We start from the raw sequence: 22,857 nt of genomic DNA, 5'->3' as shown, positions 1-22,857 counted from the left end.
TTCAGGGGCTGAGCTTCTCATGTCCGTCAATGGCAGCATCCTCCAACATCACTGATTTGAGCATATTCAAAGCCTTGCTGTGACCTGTGATTCTTCTCTGGTCCTCCTCCAATCCCTTATCAAGTCCTGTGGATTCTGGACCAGCACTATCTTGTTCTACAAGGCTTGGAAGGGGACAGGGGAGGGTTCAGGTATCCCAGGCATGGGAATAAATGTGTGAGCAAAGATGGGAAAGGTCAGAGAAAGAAAGAAAATAAGAAAAGGTCAAAACACTTTCATATGAAGCACAGTAGAGATAAGTGGAGAAGACCTGGGAGAGGGGGAAGGCTAAAACCTGTCCTTAAGTAATGAAGGGTTCTCATGTGAAAAAGGAATTTGATGGCTCTGTTTAGCCCCAGATGATGGTTCTAGGAGCAAGAGGGAGAAGTTGAACAGAGGCAGGTTTGGACCCAATAGAAGGAAAAAACCTTCCCAACCATGACAGCCAACCCAAAGTGGAATGGGCTGCTTTGCTAGTCAGTGATTCCCTATGCCCGGTAATTTCCCAGAAAGCTGGATGACCACTCGTCAGTGAGCATGGAGCATGGGCCAGCCCAAGCTCTCTGCACATCAACGGCAGGGAGGCTGTCGAGGGAATACCTTCTCACATTAGTGTTGCAATGAATGAATTCTGATGTCCTGATGATTCTAGGATTCCCTGAGCTGGACCAGATGGGGTGGTGAAGATTAAGATAGGCCTCGCAGAATGGTTAGGATTTGGACAGGAGATGGGGAGAGGAAAATATAATTCCAGTTGGGCCCAATTGCAGAGTCAGAAGGAGGTTGTCAGATTGGGGATGGGCAAGGAGGAGAACCTTGGCCTGACACGGGTGAAGTGAAGGCTGTGCTCTGGGGAGGCTCAGGAGAGCTGCTAGGGCTGGACTGTGGAAAGCTGGACTACCAGCTTAAAGAGTGGGTCTCACCTGCTTTCCTTCTCTAATGAAAACAAACATTGCCACGTGCTCCCAGGTGGAGGAGAGGCCAGACAGTTTTGGTGTGCAGCCCTCATGGCTCCCAGCTAGAGGAGAGTGGGCATAGGGTGGCTCAGGATGTGCCATAGCGTTCAAACTCTAGCTGGAAGGCCCAGGGGCCCTCAGGGCTCAAACATACACAGATTGTTAGACAAATTGCTGACAGTACAAATAGGAGATTGTCCTGGCATCCCAGGAGGAGATGATGAGATGCTCTGGACCAGCGAAGTGAGGGTATTTCCTGAACGGCTTAATAGGGGACAGGAATGGAGGGCAGATACCCACGTACACAAGAGGCTGGGGGGAGGGAGAGGACAATGTGCGCTTTTCAGGTTTCTCAGTTTTGATCTACATGTATCTTGGGGGCCTGGAGCCCACTCGGTCAAACCAGTTTTGTCTGGCTCATCTGTCAAACAGACAAAAGGTATAGACATGAGGTACTGCTTCACAGGATTGTTGTGTGGCCAAATGAGACAATGTGGGTCACAGGCAATGTAATCTGTGAAGCCCTGGCCAGATGAGAGCTGTCCTTGGGCTAATTTTAATGCAGGCATGCAGTGGCGGCTCATTTCTTCTCTCTTCCAGGCACAGGCTTACTCCAGGAAGTGGTGTACTTGGTGAGTCAGGGGGCTGACCCGGATGAAATCGGCTTAATGAACATCGATGAACAGCTTCCTGTCTTGGAGTACCCTCAGCCAGGGCTGGACATCATCAAGGTGACTGGCCCTTCTCTGTCTACACCCACGTCTCAGTCACAGTCTGCTTCAGTTCAGGGGAAGAAACGTTCGGGGAATACCAGCCGTGGGTGCCCCTGCTCTTGGTACTGGGTTTATACCAAACTTCACAGTGCACTGAAAAGTGCCAGACTTGGAGTCAAGAGGGCTCTGGGCTCCATGGTGCCTCTGTAGCTGGCTAGCTGTGTGACTGTGGAGAAGTTAGCGAACGGCTCTGAGCCTCAGTTTTCTCATCTGGGAAATGCGATCCTTGTAGCACTTACCTCAGAATTAGGGCTGTTGTGAGGATACATACAATGACAGGCTCAATGTAAAGCACTTGGTAAATCTTAAAGCCCAATATTAACGCCTATTACTATTATTAGTCCCTGACATCATAGAATTCATAGTCTAGCAGGGGCATAAGATGTAAACACAAATAGCCATAATGAAATTGAAAATCTAGTGATAATATATTTTATAAAATTTTAAAAATATTGAAATTGATATGAAGTCTTATAAATATTTCATAAAATAATATAATAAATAAAAATTAAGGAGCTTCCTAAGAGTTAGAGCCACCCTAAAGTGGAATGGATTGTCTGAAGAGGTGGCAGTGATGATCTGGCAGTAAGGTGAGCAGTGATTCCTTTGGTGAGAGAGTTGGCCTTGAGCACCACTGAGGTCACTTCTAATTTTTTTTTTTTGCAGCAGTCAGGGTTAAGTGACCTGCCCAGGGTCATACAGCTAGTAAGTGTCAAGTGTCTGAGGCCAGATTTGAACTCAGATCCTCTTGGCTTCAAGGCAGGAGTTCTATCCACTGCACCACCTAGTTGCCCCTAGTTCTTAAAATCGGTGATTCTGTAAAATGTCCAGCGTGTCCTACTCAACCTTCCTTTCATCAACTTCTTAAGGGCTGGGACTGTGTTTGCACATAGTAAGTGCTTAATAAATGTTTGTTGATTTGAACTGAACCATGTAAGGAAGGTACAAGGGAAGTGCTCAATGAGGTCTCATCATTTGTATTGTGAGTTATAGGTGGAAAAATTTAAATTGGTGATATACAAATCAATCAACAAACATCTATTAAGCACCTACTATTTGCCAGGCACTGTGCTAGGCACCAGAGACACAAAAACAAAGAGGAGATTCCCTTCCCTGAGGGAATTTATGTTTTATCAGAGGGTGAAATCAGGCTCGTAAATGAGCATATACAGAATGTGTACAAATAAGTACAGGTCAGCAAGGGCCCCCCAGATTTCCCGATGCTGGAGCCTGGAGCCAGGAACACCTGAATTCAAATCCTATCTCGGACACTTACTGGCTGTGTGCTACTCAGCAAGTCACTTAACCACTGTCCACCTCAGTTTCCTCATCTGTAAAATGGAGATGATAATAGCACCTCCCTCCCAGGGTTGTGAGGCTCAAATGAGATCTTTGTAAAGCTCTTTGCAAGCCTTAGAGGGCTCCCCAAATGCTATTGTTGTTGCTGTATCACCTGTCACATTAGCATTGCTCGTACTCCCTACCTTACAGAGTTGTTCAAGGAAAGCTCTTTGTAAATACTCACACGCTGCAAGCATGATTCTACCCATTCTATGGAGGAGCAAACTTAGGCTCAGAGCGGTGATATGACATTAGGTTATAGGATTCAAAGGCGGATGAGTCTTCAGAAGTCATTGAGTAATCTGCAGAAGAGAAAACAGGGCAAACATTTGCTTCTTGCTTCACAGGGCTGTTGTGAGGAAGACCTTCTAAAGCCGTGAGTTATTATTGATTATTATTAATAATTATTCTGACCAGCCACATTCTCTTGCAGGAGCTCACATCCCCTCGACTCATCAAGAGCCACCTTCCCTACCGCTTCCTGCCTTCAGACCTCCACAACGGTGACTCCAAGGTAACGGCCCCCAGGGGCTTCCTCAGCCACCAGGGCCAGTCCATAGGAAGTCAGGGAGAACCTAATTTGTCTTCCCATTGGCAGGTAATCTACATGGCTCGCAACCCCAAAGACCTGGTGGTGTCTTACTATCAGTTCCACCGCTCTCTGAGGACCATGAGCTACAGGGGAACATTCCAAGAATTCTGTCGAAGGTTCATGAATGATAAACGTAAGAATGCACAACTTTGAGGGATGGACCAATTATGACTGGCTTGTCACTCATTCATTCCCCCAGACATTTTTTCAGCCCCTCCTGTATGCAAAGCCTCATATTGGGCGCTGGGAACAACACAAAGGCAGATAAGTTATAATTTCCACCCAAATGGAACTCCCAGGCTAGCTGGGGGTGATTGAAGAGGAACGTAATCACTCTATTAAGGAGCACCAGTGGTTCTGGGCTCCCATCAATGGGGTGTAGATCGCAGCCCCTCCAGGCCCTCCCATCCCGTGCTTGTCCAGGACACTGCAAAAGGGAGGCCACCCAATGTGGCCTCCCCCCGGGCTACGAGCAATTTGGAGGGTGGGCTGTCCACTCTCAGCAGCCCTTCTCTTCTGATCTGCCATTTCTTTTATGACATCCTTCACCCTCTTCTTCCTCCTTCACTTCTCGTTGGTCACACCTACCTCTCCATTGTCCTTTAGGTAAATCCCAACTTCAAGTTTCTAGAGACAGAATGTAAGCAGGACAAAGGCATAGGAGAAGACTGAGGAAAAAAAGGGCATTTCCAAGCAGGGGAACCAGATCATGGAGGACCTTCTAGACAAAGTGGCAGCTTCGCTTCGCTTTGCAGAATGAAAAAGATCCAAGGAGGCAGAAATGGGGTTTGGAAGAGGGTGTTGCAAACACAGGGAAAATCATGAGTGAAGGCAAAGGGCTTGCAGAGGGAGGGGTATGCTCAGGGGTTGGTAAAAGATACAGGGTGAGTACCCAGGGGAGAAGATGGAAAATATGGGGCAGCAGTGGGTGGTAGGCCTGGAACTCTATTCCTCGTGTCACACAGTGTTCATGTCACATAACTCAAATAACCTACGTGGAATTTCTAAGTGCCCTTTTGTTCCATGTGAACAGGACTAAAAATACTGTGCGACCAAAAACTTGAAATAAGCATTGTGAGCCACCGCATCAGGACTCATGAGCCTTCTCCCAAACCCATCCCTCCTCCAGATCTCCCTGTTTCTCTTAAGGGCACCACCATCCTTCCAGGAATTGAGGTGTGCCCCTGAGCTATTCTTGACTTTCTCCTTTTTTTCACTCTCTATATCACACCAGTGACCAGGTCTTGTCAATTCTGCCTCCATGGCATCTCTTCTATCTATGGCCTTCTCTTCACTCACATTGCCACCACACCACTCCAGGCACTCATCACCTCTGGCCTGTCTTATGACCGCAGCCCCCTACGGTCTTCCTTCACCATTGATCTTCCACAGCCAACAAGCAGTGTTAGTAAGACACAGCCTGAGAATGTCATTCTCCTACTGAAAATCTCCACGGTGCAGAGATAGAAGTGGTGGACTTGAAGTCAGAAAGACCTGAGATCAAGTCTTGCTTCAGGCACTTACTGACTGTGTGACCCTGAGCAAATCCCTTTAATCTTTTAGCCTTATTTTCTCTTCTATAAAATGGGGAAAATAAAGCACCTGCCTCCTAGAGTTGTAAGGATCAAATGAGATAACATATGTGAAGTTTTTGCAAGTGTTGAACTGCTATATAAATGTGAGGGTGATGATTAGCGATAATAATAACCAAAATCTTCAGTCGTTTCCTATTTTCTCTAGCATAAAATAAAAACTGGCATTTAATGATCTCCCCCCTACCTTTCTAAATGCCTTTCACATAATTTCCCTTCAAGCCCTCTGTGCTCCAGCTAGTATGGCCCACTAGCTATTTCTTAAACTTGATAGGCCACTTCCCATGTCCCTGCCAGAATTCCTGGCTTTTTCCAGGTGCCATCTCTCACAAGGAGTCTTTCTTGCCTTCCCTCTCCCCACCTCCACAAGGATCCGTGCTCTCTCCCTCCTGAAATGACTTTGTATTTGCTCATCAGTGAATTTTTTATATTCCTTAATTAGCATATAAGCTCATTGAGGGCAGGAACTATGTTGTTCTGGTCTTTGTAACTCTAGCTCCTTGAATGGTGCTTGGCACAAAATAGAGGCTTAATACATGTTTACTAAAACTGAAGCCCCTTACCATCTTTCTGCTTCACTTTTCTCTCCTGAAAAATGTGAATATTAATTGTTCTGCTATCTACAGGGCTATGGTGAAGAAAAATGCTTAGAGAATGTGAGTTATTTTCATTTGTTCTCATGCAGACTAGGACAACAGTTAACCTTGCTGCCTCTAGTCAATCCCTCCCCCAAATTCAAGCAATTTTCCGAGGTTACCACTGTGACCAGCACCAGGCTGAAACCTTCAATGACTCCTCACTGACTACTGAATAATGGGAACTTTCAGCTCCTCCATTCAAGGAAGCCCTTCTCAAGACGATTCCTTTTGTAAAATTCAATTTTATTTCCAGTTCCAAATTCTCTCCCTTCCTCTCCTCCTTCTCCGCCAATTGAGAAGGCAAGAAAAACTAAGTCTATTACAAATGTGTACAGTCACGTAAAACATATTATCGTATTACCATATTCAAAAAAAAAAAGAAAAAAAAGGAAAAAGAAAGAAAATGTGCTTCCATCTGCTCTCTGAGCCATCAGCTCTCTACCTGGAGGTGCATGGCACGTTTCATTATGAGTTCCTTGGAGCTGTGATTGATCATTGTGTTAATCAGAGTTCCCAAGTCTTTCAGAGTTGATCATCCTCACAATATTGTTGCTATTGTAGAAACTATTCTGGTTCTGCTCATTTCATTTTGTATCATAATGTCTTCCTGGGGCTTTCTAAAACCATCTCCTTCATTAGTTTCATACAGCACAATAGTATTCCATCACAATTATATACCACAACTTGTTCAGCCATTCCCCAACTGATGGACATCTCTTTAGTTTCCATTTCTTCCAGTTCCAGCAAAAAGAGCTGCTATAAATATTTTTGTACATAGGGGTCCTTTTCTTCTTTTTTGAATCTTGTTGGGGTATAGACCTAATAATAGCAATATCACTGGGTCAAAGGGCATACACATTTTAATAGTATGTTGGGCTTAATTCAAAATTGCTTTCTGGAAAGACTAAGCAGTTTACAGGTCCACCCACAGTGCATTAGTGTGCCTATTTTCCAACATTTCCACAATTTGTTATTCTCCTTTTTTGTCTACTTAGTCAATATGATAGGTTGAGATGGTACCTCAGAATTGTTTTATTTTGCATTTCTCTAATTATTAGTGATTTAGAACACTTTTTCATATGGTTACTGATAGGTTGGATTTCTTCCTCATATCCCTTGACCATTTATCAATTAGGGAATGGCTTTTATTCTTGTAAATGTGGCTTAGTTCCCTATATATCTTAGAAATGAGACCTTTATTAGAGAAACTGGCTCCCAATTTCCTGCTTCTCTTCTAATCTTACCTGCATTGGTTTTGTTTGTGCAAAATCTTTTAAATTTTATATAATCAAAGTTGTCCATTTTACCTCCTGTGACCCTCTCTATCTACTGTTCGGTCATGAACCCTTCCCTTATTCATAGACCCATAGACAGGTAATTTCTTCCATACTTCTCCAGTTTACTTATGATGTCACCCTTTATGTCTGGATCATGTACCCAGTTGGAACTTATCTTGGTATATGATGTGAGCTTATGGTCTACCCCTAGTTTCTGACTGTTTTCTTAGTTATCCCCATAGTTTTTGTCAACTAGTGAGTTCTTGCCCTAGTAGCTGGCATCTTTGAGTTGATTAAAACTAGCTTATGGTGCTGCTTTGCTTCTGTACCTAATTCTGTACCTAATTTATTATGCTGATCAACCTTTTTATTTCTGACCTAGTGCCAAACTGTTTTGACAATTACAACTCTGTAGTGTATAGTTTTAGATCAGGTACTGCTAGGTGCCCTCCCCTCCCCCTCTCTCTTTCTCCCTCCATTGATGCTTTTGCTATTCTCGGCCTTTTTTCCCTCACTACAGGATTTTCTGTTTAGTTCTATAAAGTAGTTCTTTGATAGTCTGATTGGTATGAAACTGAATAAGTACATTGATTTCTGTAGGATTGTCATTTTTATCATACTGGCTCAGCCCATCTGTGACCAATCAATTTCTCCAATTATTTAGATCTGTCTTTATTTGTATAAAGAATGTTTTCTAATTGTGTTTATAAAGTTCCTGCACGTGTTTTGGCGGGCAGACTCCCAAGTGTTATATGTTGTCTACGTTATTATAAATGGAATTTCTCTTTCTATCTCTTCCTGCAGGATTTTGTTGGTAATAGGCAGAAATACTGATAGTTTATTTTTATATCCTGCAACTTTCCTGAAGTCATTAATTTTTTCAATTTGTTTTCTAGTTGATTCTCTAGAGTTCTCCAAATACATCATCATATCATCTACAAAAAAGTGATTTTTGTTTCTTCTTTGCCTATTCTCATTCCTTTAATTTCTTTTTCTTCTCTTATTGCTATATCTAGCATTTCTGGTACAATATTTAATAGTAATGGTGATAATGGATATCCTTGCTTCCCTCTTGTTCTTATTGGAAAAGCTTCTAGCTTGTCCTCATCACAGATAATATTTGATCTTGGTTTTAGATAGATACTACTTATCACTTTAAGAAAAGCTCCATTCATTCCTATGCTTTCCAGTTTAAACAGGAGTCAGTGTTGTATTTTATCAAAAGCTTTTTTTTAATCTACTGAAATAATCATATGTTTTTTGTTGTTTTTGTTGTTGATATGGTCAATTATGCTTGCTTTTCTTAATATTGAACCAGTCCTGTACTCCTGGCATAAATCCAGATTGATTATGGTGTATGATTTTTTGGTGATGTATTACTGTATTCTCTTTGCTTGTATTTTATTTAAAATTTTTTTCACATTAATATATACTTAGGGAAACTAGCCTATAGGTTTCTTTCTCTGTTTTGACCCTCCCTGGTTTAGGTCTGAAGACCATATTTGTATCAGAGAAGGCATTTGGTTAGGTCCTCTTCTTTACTTATTTTTTCACTTTATTAGTATTGGAATTAATTGTTCTTTAAGTGTCTGGTAAGATACATTTGGAAATCCATCTGGTCCTGGTTTTTTTTCCCCCCTTTGGGAGTTAATTTATAGCTTGTTCAATTTATTTTTCTAAGATAGGGCTATTTAAGAATTCTATTTTCTGTTCTGTTAATCTGCTAATTAACAGTTTTGTAACTATTCTTTGGGCAGCTAGGTGGTGCAGTGGATAGAGCAATAGGCCTGGAATCAGGAAGATATGAGTTCAAATCTGGCCTCAGACACTTAGCAGCTGTGTGACCCTGGGCAAGTCACTTACCCTCTATTTGCCTCAGTTCTTCATTTGTAAAATTGGGACACATTAGACAAGAAAATGTTTGCCATTCCAGTATCTTTGCCAAGAAATCCCCATGGACGAAATTCATGGGGTCACATAGAGTTGGACATGACTGAACAACAACAACAGCAACAACAACAAATATTGATATTTAACTTAGATTCCCAAGTTTATTGGCATATAGACGGGTGAAATGGCTCCTAATAATAGCTTTTATTTCTTCTTCATCTGTTGTGAATTCAACTTTTTCATTTTTTATATTGGTGATTTGGTGTTCTTTTTTTAAAATCAAACTAACTATGGCTTATCTATCTGAGTGTTGTTGTTGTTTTAAAAACAACCCAGTTCCTAGTTTTATTTATTATTTTTTAAAACTTTCTCTTTAGCTAATTTCTCTTTTGGGTCTCAGGATTTATATTTTAGGTTTTAATTTTCTAGGGGTGTTTAATTTGTTGATTTTCTAATTTTTTAAAGTGCAAACCCAAATAGTTGACTTACTCTTATTCTCTTTTATTGGTATGTTTAAAGATGTAAAATTTCCCTTAAATAGTGCTTCAGCTGCATCCTGCAAATTTTGTTCCATTGTCTCATTGTTGTCATTATCTTTAGTGAAATTATTGAGTTTCTATGATTTTTTCTTTGACCTACCCATTCTTTAAGATTAATTTATTTAGTTTCCAATTAATTTTTAATCTTTATTTCAAAGGCTTTTATTAAAAATAAATTTTATTGCATTATGGTCAGAAAAGATGGATTTACTATTTCTGGTTTTCTGCATTTATTTGTGAGGATTTTATGCCCTAATACACGATCAGTTTTTGTAAAGTTTCCATGTACACCCAAGAAATAGTTATACTCCTTTCTATTCCCATTCAATATTCTCCAAAGGTTTATCATATCTAATTTTTCTAAAATTCCATTTATGTCTTTAATTTTTTTCTGTTTATTTTATGATTAGATTTATCTAGTTCTGAGAGAGGCAAATTGAAGTCCTCCACTATTTACTTTTACTGTTTTCCTCCTGTTACTCATTTACCTTTTCCTTTAAGAATTTAGATGCTATACCATTTGGTTGCATATATTTAATATTGATATTATTAATTTATTGACTATGATATCTTCTAGCAAAATACAATTTTCCTGTTTATCTCTTATAATTAGATTTTTTTGCCTTTGTTTTGCCTGAGATTATGATGAGCTATCCTTGCTTTTTTTTTGAAACTTCAGCTGAAGCATAATAGATTCTGCCCCATCCCCTTACTTTAACTGTGTGAATCTTGCTGTTTCAAGTGTGCTTCTTATAAATAACATATTCTTGGATTCTGAATTCCAATCCATTCTACCATCCTCTTCCATTTTATGAGTGAAGTCATCCCATTCACATTCACAAGTATGATTGCTAGCTGTATTTCCCTTCATCTTATTCTGTTGTACTTTTCCTTATCATTTTCCCTGTCTCCTCTTTGAGAGTCTGTTTTGCTTCTGACTACTGCTTCCCTTAATCTACCTTCCTCTTATTCCCTCTCTCTTCCTTCCCTTTACCCCTTTCTCTCTCACTTCCCTGTTGGGTAAGATGAATTTCTATACCCAACTGTGTGTGTATGTGTATTTTTCCCTCCTTTAACTAAGTTCAGATGAGAGGGAGGTTCAAGAGTTGCCCACTACCCCCACTTACCCTTCCTCATATTAACACTTTCTTGCACACCCCATTTCTATGAGATAATTTTTCCACTCTTCCTTTCTCTTCCCTCCTTTTCCGGTGCATTACTCCTCCTCACACTAGCTCGTCATCCAAACATCACAGAATTACACCCAGGCCTTCTGTCTAATTAGACTCGTTCCCTGATGATAATGAAGTTCTGAGAGGTTCCATTATCTCCCCATATGAGAATGTAAACATTAGTCTCTTGTGATTTCTCACTCGTGTTTATCTTTTTACTCTTCTCTTGAGTCCTGTGTTTGCATTTCACATTTCTTACACAGTTCTGGTCTTTTCATCAGGAATATTTAGAAGTTCTCTATGTCATTAAAGAGCCATTCTCCCCTCCTCCCCACCCTGTAGGATCATGCTTTGTTTTGTGGGGAGAGTTGTTCTTGGTTGTAAGCCTACATCCCCCTCAGAACTGAACACAATGCTCCAGATGCTGGGCTGCCCAAGGCACAGGACTGTAAGCTGCCAGGCACCTCCTTATTTCTGGAAGTGAGGCCTCTCTTAATATCCCAATAGCTTTTGTTGGCTGCTGTTATCACACTGTTGACACATGTTAAGCTTGGAGTCTCTGAAACTATGCTCTCTGCCTCTCTCCTCATCCTCCTTCAGAGGCTTGTGCTGGAACCACACTGCTTTAGGGAAATAAAGAATTAGCTTTGGCCACAGCTAGCCCTGCATGGATGTTAAATAAGCCATAAGAATGTGGTCACTGAAAGACCCTGCTGTCCAACTATATCTCCCTACGCAACTGGCCATAGTGCCTAAAATTCCCACCCTGAGGTTTTTTTTTTTGGAGGGGCAGGGCTCAGGAACTGAAGGCCTATTATGAAAATGCACATGTGTACTGGAAGGGGTCCATACCCCTTAGCCCTTCCCCACAAATTGATGAGATTTCCCCTTGTCCTCTGATCCAGTAGAGAGAAGACCAGTCATAGAAGGGAATGTAGGATAGGTCAGTGCTGCTAGGTGGGCAGGAGGCAGTGAAGAAGGTCAGGATAGATTGAGAAAGTGGAATGCTGCCAGGGAAGAGAGCAATGAGGATACAGGGAAGGTGCATCAGGAGACCCTTGAGATAGGGGGAAAGGAGTCCAATGGGCTATCAGACCTGACAGCATCGAATGTCAGAGTGTGAAGAGACCTAAGAACAAAGAAGGTCGAATCTAGAAGAATCTGGTCAACCATCTCCTCCCACCCCTCTAACAGATAGAGAAGTTGAGGCCCAGAGAAATGAAGTGACTTGCCCAGAAGGAATATACAGCAAAACCAGGATCTGAACCTATGTCCTCTGTCATTTTCCACCATATCACACTCAAGGTTCCTTTTAGAAAAGGTGTTAACAAACAGGAGAGCACTGAGAGGGGGAACCACCAAGATGGTGGAGGGCCTTAAGACTGGGTGGTATGAAGATCACTGAAAGAACCGGAGACACTTAGCTTGCAGAAGAAGAGACTGATGGGGGTTGGTAGGTCAGTGGGGGTCTGTCCAAACAGCTCAAGAGCTGTTGTTGAAGAGGGCTTGGCTTCTTCTTCATCATCATTATCATCATCATCATCATTATCATCACAGTCATAATTGGGTTTGTGCTCTTTGACCTCAGAGGGCAGGCTTAGCAGTTGTGGGTGGTCATTATAAGAAGGCTGTTGTCAGCTCTATCTGTCTGTCTGTCTGTCTATCTATCTATCTGTCTGTCTGTCTATCTATCTATCTATCTATCTATCTATCTATCTATCTATCTATCTATCTATCTTGGGAAGAGTAATTCCCACATGCCAGGGAAGCTATTTTTCAGGTGGTAGCTGAGCTCTGGGGTCACTTTTCTCCATATTTGGGGGGACATGGCAATGGGACAGAGGTTTTGTCTGCCCCAGCCTGCCATGGACAAGCCTGTTTCCTGTTATTTCTGCAGTAGGATATGGTTCGTGGTTTGAGCATGTCCAGGAATTCTGGGACCATCATATGGATTCCAATGTGCTTTTCCTCAAGTATGAAGACATGCACCGGGTGAGTGGGTCTGGCGGCACCATGCCCTAGGCTTGAAGGTACTGACTGTATCCCTCAGGCAGCGTTCCCATCATGCCCTTCCTCATCAATGTGAATCCTCATACCCTTTCATAGGTTCACTACAAAACTGGATCGGATCCCCCATGGCTAGGGGCACCTTCAGGAAAATGGATGTGTGAGGATTTTCAAAGTATAAAGAATCAAACCAACTCATATTCCTCGGCACACACACAAAATATGCTTTTGGATGGGTGTGCATATGAGAGAGAGACAGACAGAGAGACAGAGACAGGGTCAGAGACAGAGGCAGAGTGAAAAACAGAGAGACAGAAAGAGAGAATAATATTTATTAAATTATGGGAGTAATTCTGTCTCATTGATGTGAAAAGATTCAAAGATTGTCATGTCAGAAGTGGAAGGGGCCTTACAGCTAGCTCATTTTGCCCAACACCCTCATTTTACAGAGGAGGAAACCAAGGCCTAAGAAGGAGGTGTGACTTGCCCAAGGTCATAGAGCTGATAACTGGCACAGCCAGGCCTCCTGGCCCCCAACCCAGTTCCTTTCTCATTAGACTTGCTCACATACACCATGTGGGCATGTGCACACCTTCCTTGTCTCTCACGCACACCAACCAGCATGTGTGCTTTCACGTAGCGTGTCACTCCTTCACATAGGTGTATACAAACACTCCCCTCTCTCAGCTGTGCACACACTCATGCATATTCTCTGCTTCTCATGGGCACACCCACTCACCCACCCCAAAGCCATTTTGTTCACTGCTGTGGAATGGACAAGTTGGGTTGATCCTTTCCACTGTAGCCTGGGGGCAGTTGGGTGGGATGGTGCTGGATCTGGGGATGAGGAAACCCTGCTCTTGGTTTCTTTACTTTCTTGACCAGTAGACCCCTCGGAGTGGGCCAAGACCTCAGCCTCTGGTCTTCCTCTCTGGCCTTTTCTGGAAGTGGCCAGGAGTTGGAATCCTGGCTTCACTACCTTTACATAGGACTTTTGGCCAGTCACATTCCTCTCTGAGCCTCATGTGTAAAATGAGGGGGTAGGATTAAAGAGATAATTTTTAGGGGTTTCTCTGGCTTCCAATTTTATGGCTCATTTTTTGAGAGTAAGCAGCTGAGGCCCAGAGAAGGAAATGACTTGCTCACGGTCACACAATTATGTAAATGTCAGAGCCGGTGTTCAAAATGAGGTCCACTGAGGACAGTCCAGGATTCTTTTCAATCTGCCACTCCATACAATGATTCCAACCGAATAAGTTTTGAGTCCCCACAAAAAGTTAGAGTAACTTAAGGGTGGGGATTTTGTCTTCTCCTTCTCCTGTCTCCCCCACTGCATCCAGCACGAAGCTAGTCACCTAGAGGGGCTCCCAAGAGACTGAAGAGTGGCATTTAGGACCCTGTAGCATTAGCATTTCAGAGTGGCGAGAGAAGAGAGAAGGGTCAGGAGACCTGAAGGGGAGGCCCAGCTCTTCTCAGTACACCCCCGTGACCTGGAGCAGATGATTCTCCCTCTTGAGGCCTCAGTTTTCTCACAGGTTGAACGAGGTGGTTTCCCAGGTCTCTTGCAGCTCCAGATGCCATGACTACGAGCGGATAAGTCACCAGCACCTGTCAGTTTATGAAGCCTTGCTCCTCCCCCTTTGGCGATTTAAAGTGTGTCTCGGGCTCTAGGCCTGCCACGTGGGACAAGGCTGGTCCCCAGCCCCACCTCACTGCACTCTCAGCTCCAGCTCCTCACTTCATCCTCCATGGTCCTGTATGGGGCTTGGCCTACGTCCACCTCTGCAAGGGGGGGAGGGGAGGAGGGCCCCGTCCCCTTTAGGCCACGCATAGTCCTCATGCGTCCTGTACTTCTCCCCCAGGACCTGGCGACGATGGTGGAGCAGCTGGTGAGATTCCTGGGTGTGTCTTATGACAAGGCCCAGCTAGAGTCTATGGTGGAGCACTGCCACCAGCTCATTGACCAGTGCTGCAATGCGGAGGCCCTTCCTGTGGGGCGTGGTATGTTCCTTCCTTCCTCCTCCCCATTTTCAGCAACTCCCCCACCATTGGTTACACCCTTGCTGCGTGCAGAGCCCTGTGCTAGGCACTGAGGCAGACCCAAGAGACCCAGCCGCCATGGTAGTCTGATACAAACACAGATGAGGACAGCGTGTGCAGCATTCCCTGCTAAGTAAGTTATGTGAGGATCAGGTGAGGGGGAGGCTGGGCAGTGGGAGCTCAGCACCGACACAGAGAACCAAGGAAGGAGACTGTCCTCAGGCCAGCACCCTGGGTCAGGCTGCCATCGACTCTTGCCTAGACCCTTGTAGCAGCCATTTAATTGATCTGCTCACCTCAAGTCTCTCCCCACTCCAGTCCACCCTCCACTCAATGCCAGAACCGTCTTCCCCTACTCAGCAAACATCAATAGCATCAATTGTAAAGTCCTCTGTTTGGCATTAGATGCCCTTCACCATCTTGCCTGAACCTACCTTTCCAGTCTCATTACATTCCTGAACACTAAGGGACAGAAGGCCACGTTGGCCTTCCCTCTGTTTCTCACTCACCATACTCCATCTCCCACCTCAGCACCTCTCCATTACTCTGGGCCTTTGCCTAGACCATGCCTCATGCCTGGAACACCTTTCCTCCTTATTGCCACTCTTGGAATTCCTACCTCTTTCCAAGCTCAGCTAAGGAACTCCCTTCCTCAGGAGGACTTTCTTGACTCTGCCCTGCTTGTATTTACTCTCCTAACTACCAAGATTACTCTTCATTTATTCTGTATATAGGCTATATACACTTATTTGTTCACGTATTATTTTTCTCTGGGAGAACGTAAGCTCCTTGAGGGCAGGGACTGTTTCCTTTTTTTGGGGAGGGGGGATCCCTAGGACCAAGCACAGGGCCTGGCCCATAATAGGCATATGATAAATACATATTGAATTGAAGTGAATCTTTGCAGTCCCTTCTAGCTTCAAATCCTGTGATGACTTACTCCTAGGTTTTTCCTAAGCCAACAATTAGTTACTTTCAGACTTCTGGAACCAAATACATAGAATCACAGAATCTCAGAGCTGGCTTGGATCTCAGAGGCCTCCAGTCCACTCCTGCCCAAATTATGACTCCTTTCTACAACATTCCCCCTGAGTGCCACTGCATCTTGTGCCTGAAAAATTGACTGACCAACTAACCCACCAGTGCCCCCTGGGTGGCAGGCATGGTGCCAGGTGCTGCACATGTCCAATAGTAACAACTGGCATTTCTAGAGGGCTTCACAACTTGTAGAACGGCTTACACACATAGTCTTAGTAACAGAGCTGCAGGTAGGTCTGATCACCGCTTTACAGATAAGGAAACAGAAGCACAGAGGGATTAATTAGATTTGCCCATTATCATTCAGGCAGTGTACATCAGAGATGGAATTCAACACCAGGTTTCTCCTGCCTCCCAATCTGATAGTTTTCTCATTACCCCATGCTGCCTGGAAGGCCCATAGTCCACTCCCTTGGATACAGCTTTCAGGGTGAGGAAGTATTGACTCGGGCTGGGCTGACATGTCCTTACGTTAGCTCTCCCTATGGCTCCGGGGGCTGCCCTCAGACACCAAGCACAAGAAGATTATTCCTTCTGCCCTGTGCTAGCCCTTCAAATGCCTGCTGCATGTTTCCCTGAAGTTTCTCCCTTTTCAGTTCTCTCCATCAAGCATCATGTGATACGGTGTTCTGTTATCACCCCACCCTAGAACCTCTCCTCACCATGCTCTGTCCCACTTGTCCACATCCCCCCTAAAATGTGGCACACAAAGCTAAGCCCAGGATTCCCAATGAAGTCTGACCAGAAGACAGAGACTATTGCTTCTCTCTGGATGATCTGAGGCCAACCTCGGAGCAACCCATCAGATCCTAGCCATAAGCGCTGGCCAGTTGTCTGGCTGAAAAACATCCATTTAACTATTAGCTACATTGTTAGTGATTAGAAGGTAAGGTATAGGCGCCCTTTTTATTAGCTAGTGTGAACAGTCCAGGGGCAAACATATGCATTTGGTGATCTGTGTAGACAGTCACACTGAAGTTTACAGTGGGAGAAGTCCACTCTGTGGTCAGATTGGGTCATTTGCACAGTCTAACAAACCAGGTGACTGCTGTCTTTTGTTATCTCCTGTTGAATAGACCAAGACTCCTAGTGGTCCTTTTCTTTCTTTTTCATTGTTACCTCAAGGAAAGATGGGATAAGGCAATCTTGTCTTACCAGATTTCCTGGCTAGGATGTATGATAATTTTCTCTAGCTGTGAGCAAAGTGGGAAGGGCGAGGTCTATTTTGAGAACCACCCCAGCCAAAGCAGGTGAGAAGGTTCTCATGTTATTATCCCTCCAGGAAAGAGGCTTTTCTTTTTAGTACACCACATGCTTCATACTAAAGGCAGCTCATTCCTCACATTGCTCTACAAATGAAACCATTTCACAAAGAATAAAATCGAGGCACAGAGTGGTTAATCAGACTTACCTGTGGTCATACAGATAGAAGGCATCAGAGATGGGACGCTTTCGCTTGGGCTTTGGCCCATCCACCACTGAACTGAGCCAACATCAGAGAAGCAGATGCCTGTTGGGACACACATTCTGGACATCTGAGCCCCACTTGAGAGCTTTCTGTCTAGACAGTGGTCTATTTTGTGGGGTCCATCCCATCTGGGAGGCAGCATGAGACAGTGGAAAGTGCTGAGCTTGCAATCACAGGCCCAGCTCTGCAATTCATTACTTGTGTCACCTTGGGCAGCACATTGCCCTCTCTGGGCCTCGGTTTCCTCCTCTGTAAAATGGGGGCATTGGACTAGTCTACATTCCCTTCCAGCTCTACCTCTAGGATCCTATATTATCCTAGTGAAGAGGAGATTTAGTAGGAAAAGGTCCCTGTCATCATTGAGAGGGTCACCATGGAAGAGGGAATAGGCCAAGACTACTGAAGAGTAGCACAGACTGCCCCAGGGGGTAACCAATCAATCAGTGAATAAAGAAGCATTTACTAAGCAACTACTCTATGCCAGACACTGTGAGAAGAGAGCTCCTCTTCACCTGTGGATGATGACTCATTCCTGTTTGGGTCAGAGTTGGGCTGGATGACCTTGGAGGAGGTCCCCACAGCACTGATGTTCTGTGACTGTACTCAGATATGTTTCGGGTCAAGTCACATTTCTCCAAACCCAACAACCTCAGTCAGTGAAAGTCCAACCACCGAAGCACGGTTGTCCCACAAATTGTCTGCTGGCTCCATCCACCATGTTCTCTGCATCTGTTGAGATAATCATAGGATTTCTGTTACTTTTGTTGTTGATATGCTCAGTGATACTGATAGTTTTCCTAATATTGAACCAGCCCTGTATTCCTGGTAGAAATCCTACTTGGTCATAGTGTATTATCCTTGAGATGAATTGTTGTTATCTCCTTGCTAATATTTTATTTAAAATTTTTGCATCTACATTCATTAGGGAGATTGGTCTATAATTTTCTTTCTCTATTGTGGCTTTTCTCGTTTTAGGTATCAGCATCATATTTGTATCATAAAAAGAATTTGGTTGCCCACCATGTTCTAAAGCAGAGTCTGAAGCCCGGTGTTTCCATTGCTCAGGGTTCCCAGAGTCCCTGTGGTTCAGGGTTTGATGCAGCAGGCATGTAGAAATCAAATGACACCTCTTCTGCTTTTCATTTCAGGAAGAGTTGGCCTATGGAAGGACATCTTCACTGTATCCATGAATGAGAAGTTTGATCTGGTATACAAACAGAAGATGGGAAAGTGTGACCTTGTCTTTGACTTTTATTTATAAAAGAGATAGAGAGAAAACTCAAACTACAAAAAACTTTGCATGCTCGCAGCACCCGTGTCCTGTACGACTAGCTAGAAGCCCTTGATGCGTTACCTTATGACTTGCTGGACAAATATTGGTAGCTCTGTGTAAAACAACTGGAAAAAGCCAACAGCTAAGTAACTGTAGGCCACGTAATTACCTTCAGTCCCAAACAGCCCTCTACTCTGTAGTGTTTGAAGTCCTTTATCTACTCATATGAACATAAGCTATTACAAAAACATGCAGCTGTGATGGACTGTATTCTATATAAGTACAAAGTATGTAACATATATGCAATTAGAATGTATGCCTTTTCTGCCCCGTCCTGATTATTTATTGTATTTTATAGAGCTTTTCACCAAGACTCTGAATAAACATAGTAAACCAAATAAATGTTCATTTCAGAGGGGAATCAGTGACAAGCCCAAATGGAATTCTAGAATGATCTCAGGGGTTAACTGTTGTATTTATTTTTGTAGTTTTATCATAACGGGCACAATTATCTGGCTCTTAGATGAGAAATGGCTCTAAGATAGAGGGTGGGGAGAGGGCGAGAGTCTGGAAGACAGCTCTTCCTTCTTTGATTTTTCTAGGGCTCAGTCTTTGGTGTCTCTTCTGAAATGTAGGCATATCCTGCTTCACGTAATTCCTTGATCTTGATACTAAAAACAATGCCAGAGGGGCAGTTAACTTTCTAAGAATGATGTTACAAGTCAGGCAGTAAGCAGGCTGCTGGTAATTAGTGCTTGTACCCCAGGGACTAGCTTGAATCCCTCCTAACTATCAGACCTGGTCTGAGGCAAATAGCCAAGGGATACTATGGAGGACATGTGTGAAGTGATAGCAGGGTTCAGTCATATCAGCCCAAGATGATAATGGTTGAAGCCACATCATGAGGGTTGTGCCCACTGATGCAGAAACTGGACCCTAGGTTTTCCAGATAGGGGAGGGCTTTCTGCGTGGTTTTCTTTGGCCTGTGAAGGTTGCTAGGAGAACTTTGGTGACGGAGGCTGGCAAGGGGAATCCAGCACATGGGCATGTAACATAATTTGAAGTATTCACATGGAAGATGACGTTTGCAGCAACAAAAAACATTAGCCATAAACTGCAACTGGAAGTTATGTTTTACTCCATAGCTGCCTTTTTTGTCCCCTAAGACAGCAGTCAACTGAAAGTGGCAAGCAGCCTGCCAACTATGAGACTTGTAAAATACTCTTGCATTTTCCTTACTGTTTATGTTGTTCTGTCTGTCCTCAAGGCCTTGGATGCAGGGGAAACATTTTTCAAGCTTGACACCATACTTCACTCAGACCAGTTCTTGCTCCTTTTTACATGAGTCCTGAACCTCCTGGTATCTGAAGGGAAAAGGTGATACTGTCACTGCCTTCCCACCAGGCCCGAAGCACGAGAACCCAGAGGGGTAAGGAAAGAAACTCTCAATAGCATCAGAGAAAATCATGGGGGAAAGGAGAGCCAGAAGGTGGTGGGAAGGGACATGGGCAGCTGCCGTCTGGCTCCCAATCACTTTCTCGACGGGAGCTGTGAGAATGCCTGTCTCTTCTAAGATGAAGCAGCAGCTGAAATGCAGTCCTTACCCAGGTTCTAGGACTAGAAGGGCAGATACTACCCCAAAGGGCTCAGTTCTGTGCTGCTTTATTTGAAACACAGGTGTAGACACTGGATTTATACTTTTATTCCTTTTTAAATAAAAGAAGAAAAAGCTGTTTGGAGAGCAGGTGGCCAATAGCATGGTCGGGCACCTTCTCTTGTCTAGCTGTGTGTGAGGCTGCTCTCCATGAAATTTCATTTCTATTTTTCTATTTCTCATATTGTATCAACCTTCAGCACTTCGTGTCCTTTCTGTGCTTGCTTGCTTGCTTCTCCAATAAAGACGTGTTCTGTGCCTGGGGTCCTTTCAGATGCTGCCATCCTCACCATTTATGTTTCCTTGTTCACAAACAGCTGCAGACAGTCCAGGGATTTTAATCAGGGGAAGAAGCTGCTGCCTGGTGAGGGGACTTGGCTCGCTCACTATCCCCCCCACTGGTGAGGGTGGGAGCCAGGACTTGAAGGCGAGGCTTGAAGGAACCTTGAGAGAAGGTTTCCGGTCTAGAGTCTCCAGCACTTGATAGAGTCTTGTCCTTTCCATTCCTTTTCCACTGACAGCTCCCCTCTGCCGATCGATTGCTGCAGGGACCATCACACTTGAGCACCCCCTTATCCCTGCCTCTACCCCATCCCCCTTTGTCTAGGCGAGACCCCCGTCAGAGCCGATTTTCCTCATGGTCACATTAAGGTCAAATTCCTTTGCAAAAGTGGAGTTTACAGTCATTGAATTACCTACGACTTACGTATCAGGCTACATTTCCCGCTTTCCGGTGGGTGGCTTTGCAGTCAAGCTTCCTAATATCTCCTGTATTCCATTAAAAATTCTTGGGTGCCTGTCGAGCTGCCAGAATTCTCACCCCATCCCATACATGCTCCAGTGGAGCTGATGGTCTCTGGGGTCTATTTCTGTATGTACATGTTTCTCCCCAATGGAATGCATCATATTATAGTATGATAAATTTAGAGACAGAAGGATCTCTGAGGCCATTCAGCACAAACCTTTCATGTTACCCAGAAGGAACTGAGGCTTAGAATGGAAAAGTGACTTGCCCACAAGTGTCACACAGCTAGTAGGTGTCAGAGGTGGGGTCTGAATGCAGGTTTTCTTTTTCTTTTTTTTTCATTTTTTGCAAGACAATTGGAGTTAAGTGACTTGCCCAGGGTCACACAGCTAGTTAAGTGTCAAGTGTCTGGTCTGAGTTCGGATATGAACTCAGGTCCTCCTGACTCCAGGGCTGGTGCTCTATCCACCGTGCTACCTAGCTTCCTGTGAATGCAGGTTTTCTTGACTCCAAACAGATGCCGGCGCCACCAAACCAAAGCAGGAGTTGTTTCTTTTTTTGTCTTTGTTTCTCCAGACCTGAGCAAAGCACCTGGTACAAAGAACGCACTTCATAAGTGCTGGCTTGCTTGATCTCCAGAAGAAAGAGATAGGAAACCACCTGGAAAGCCTTGCTGTACATTTCGACTTCACGTTATACTAAGAGAATTAATAAAATAAACACATTATGAAGTAAGAATACGTATTACAAGATAACATCTCATGCTGGTTAAAAACTAGAAAAGTAGATCAGTGGGATAGACAAGAAAAGGAAACACCAGAGACCGCCGAACTCACGAGGATAATGCTTAGGAAACCCAAGAACATAAATTCCTTAGGAAAGAACTAATCTGACAAAAATTGTTGGGGAACATGGAAAGCTGTTGAGCAGAAATTAAGTATAAACCCACATTCAACACCTATTATACAATAAGCTCAAAATGACCTGAATATCAAAGGCCAGGTCATAGCACAATTAGAAAAGAATCAGATCAGATACTTTAATGTCTATAGCCCAGGAGGTGAGTTCCAGAAGTGGCCATAAAAGACAGAACAAAATACATAATTTTGACTTGCCTGAAATTGAAAAGCTTTTGCATAAATCAAATTAAACAACTAGGATAAAAAAGGAAAGCAGTCAACTGGGGAAAAAATCTTTCAAAAGGGTCTGCTATCCAAGCTACACAGGGAGCTATCACGAATATATATGTTCAAGGACTAATAGATTAGAGGTCAAAGGACATGAACGAACAGTCCTCAAAAGAAGAATTGCCAATGATTCAGAGCTTTATAAAAGACTACTCCAACTCACTAGAAATAAGAGAAATACAAGCCAAAACAACCCTGAGGTTCCGGGAGGACAGACTAGATGGCTTTTGTGAAACCACTAAGCTCCTGCTGAGCTTATTCCCGAAACACAGGTCCAGCTTCTGCACTTTCTTATCTCTATACAGTTTATGGGAGTATTCTACGCATGTATGGTGAACATCTTTGACAATTCTGTTAGAAGGAAATAGGCACGCTTCTGTAAGCAAGAGTTCTCAGTAGCCAATACCTCTACCAGCCTCCCCACCAAATTGCAAGTCAAAATTATACAAGATTCATTGAAAGATAAAGCAAGAAATAACCTTGTCCAAGGTTGTGATCCTCTATTGCTATCAAGGGAGGTGTAACACAGGGAAATATAAGCTCACCAAAAGGGTTTGCCACCTTCCTGTAGCTGATACAGAATAGTCAGGGCAAAGAGGGATTCTTTATGGACCTTGAAGTCCTCCAGATCTTCCT

The 22,857-nt window shown here is 43.6% G+C and overlaps 1 protein-coding gene across 1 annotated transcript in view; it reads left to right on the top strand.

Moving 5' to 3' along the window:
* SULT4A1 (sulfotransferase family 4A member 1) overlaps window positions 1-20,562 on the top strand; it is a 51,452-nt gene extending 30,890 nt beyond the window's left edge. Inside the window, exons 2-7 of the mRNA XM_020982819.2 lie at window positions 1,596-1,726; window positions 3,543-3,623; window positions 3,708-3,834; window positions 12,707-12,801; window positions 14,679-14,817; window positions 18,511-20,562. Of these exons, the coding sequence (XP_020838478.1) occupies window positions 1,596-1,726; window positions 3,543-3,623; window positions 3,708-3,834; window positions 12,707-12,801; window positions 14,679-14,817; window positions 18,511-18,623 (686 nt within the window). The 3' untranslated portion in view covers window positions 18,624-20,562. The remainder of the gene's footprint in view (window positions 1-1,595; window positions 1,727-3,542; window positions 3,624-3,707; window positions 3,835-12,706; window positions 12,802-14,678; window positions 14,818-18,510) is intronic.
* Window positions 20,563-22,857: the final 2,295 nt, after the last annotated feature.

This window comes from Phascolarctos cinereus, unplaced genomic scaffold (genome assembly GCF_003287225.1).
Source record: "Phascolarctos cinereus isolate Bilbo 61053 unplaced genomic scaffold, phaCin_HiC Scaffold_1;HRSCAF=81, whole genome shotgun sequence".
NCBI lineage: Eukaryota > Metazoa > Chordata > Mammalia > Diprotodontia > Phascolarctidae > Phascolarctos > Phascolarctos cinereus.
This window is presented reverse-complemented; position numbering and strand designations above follow the sequence as displayed.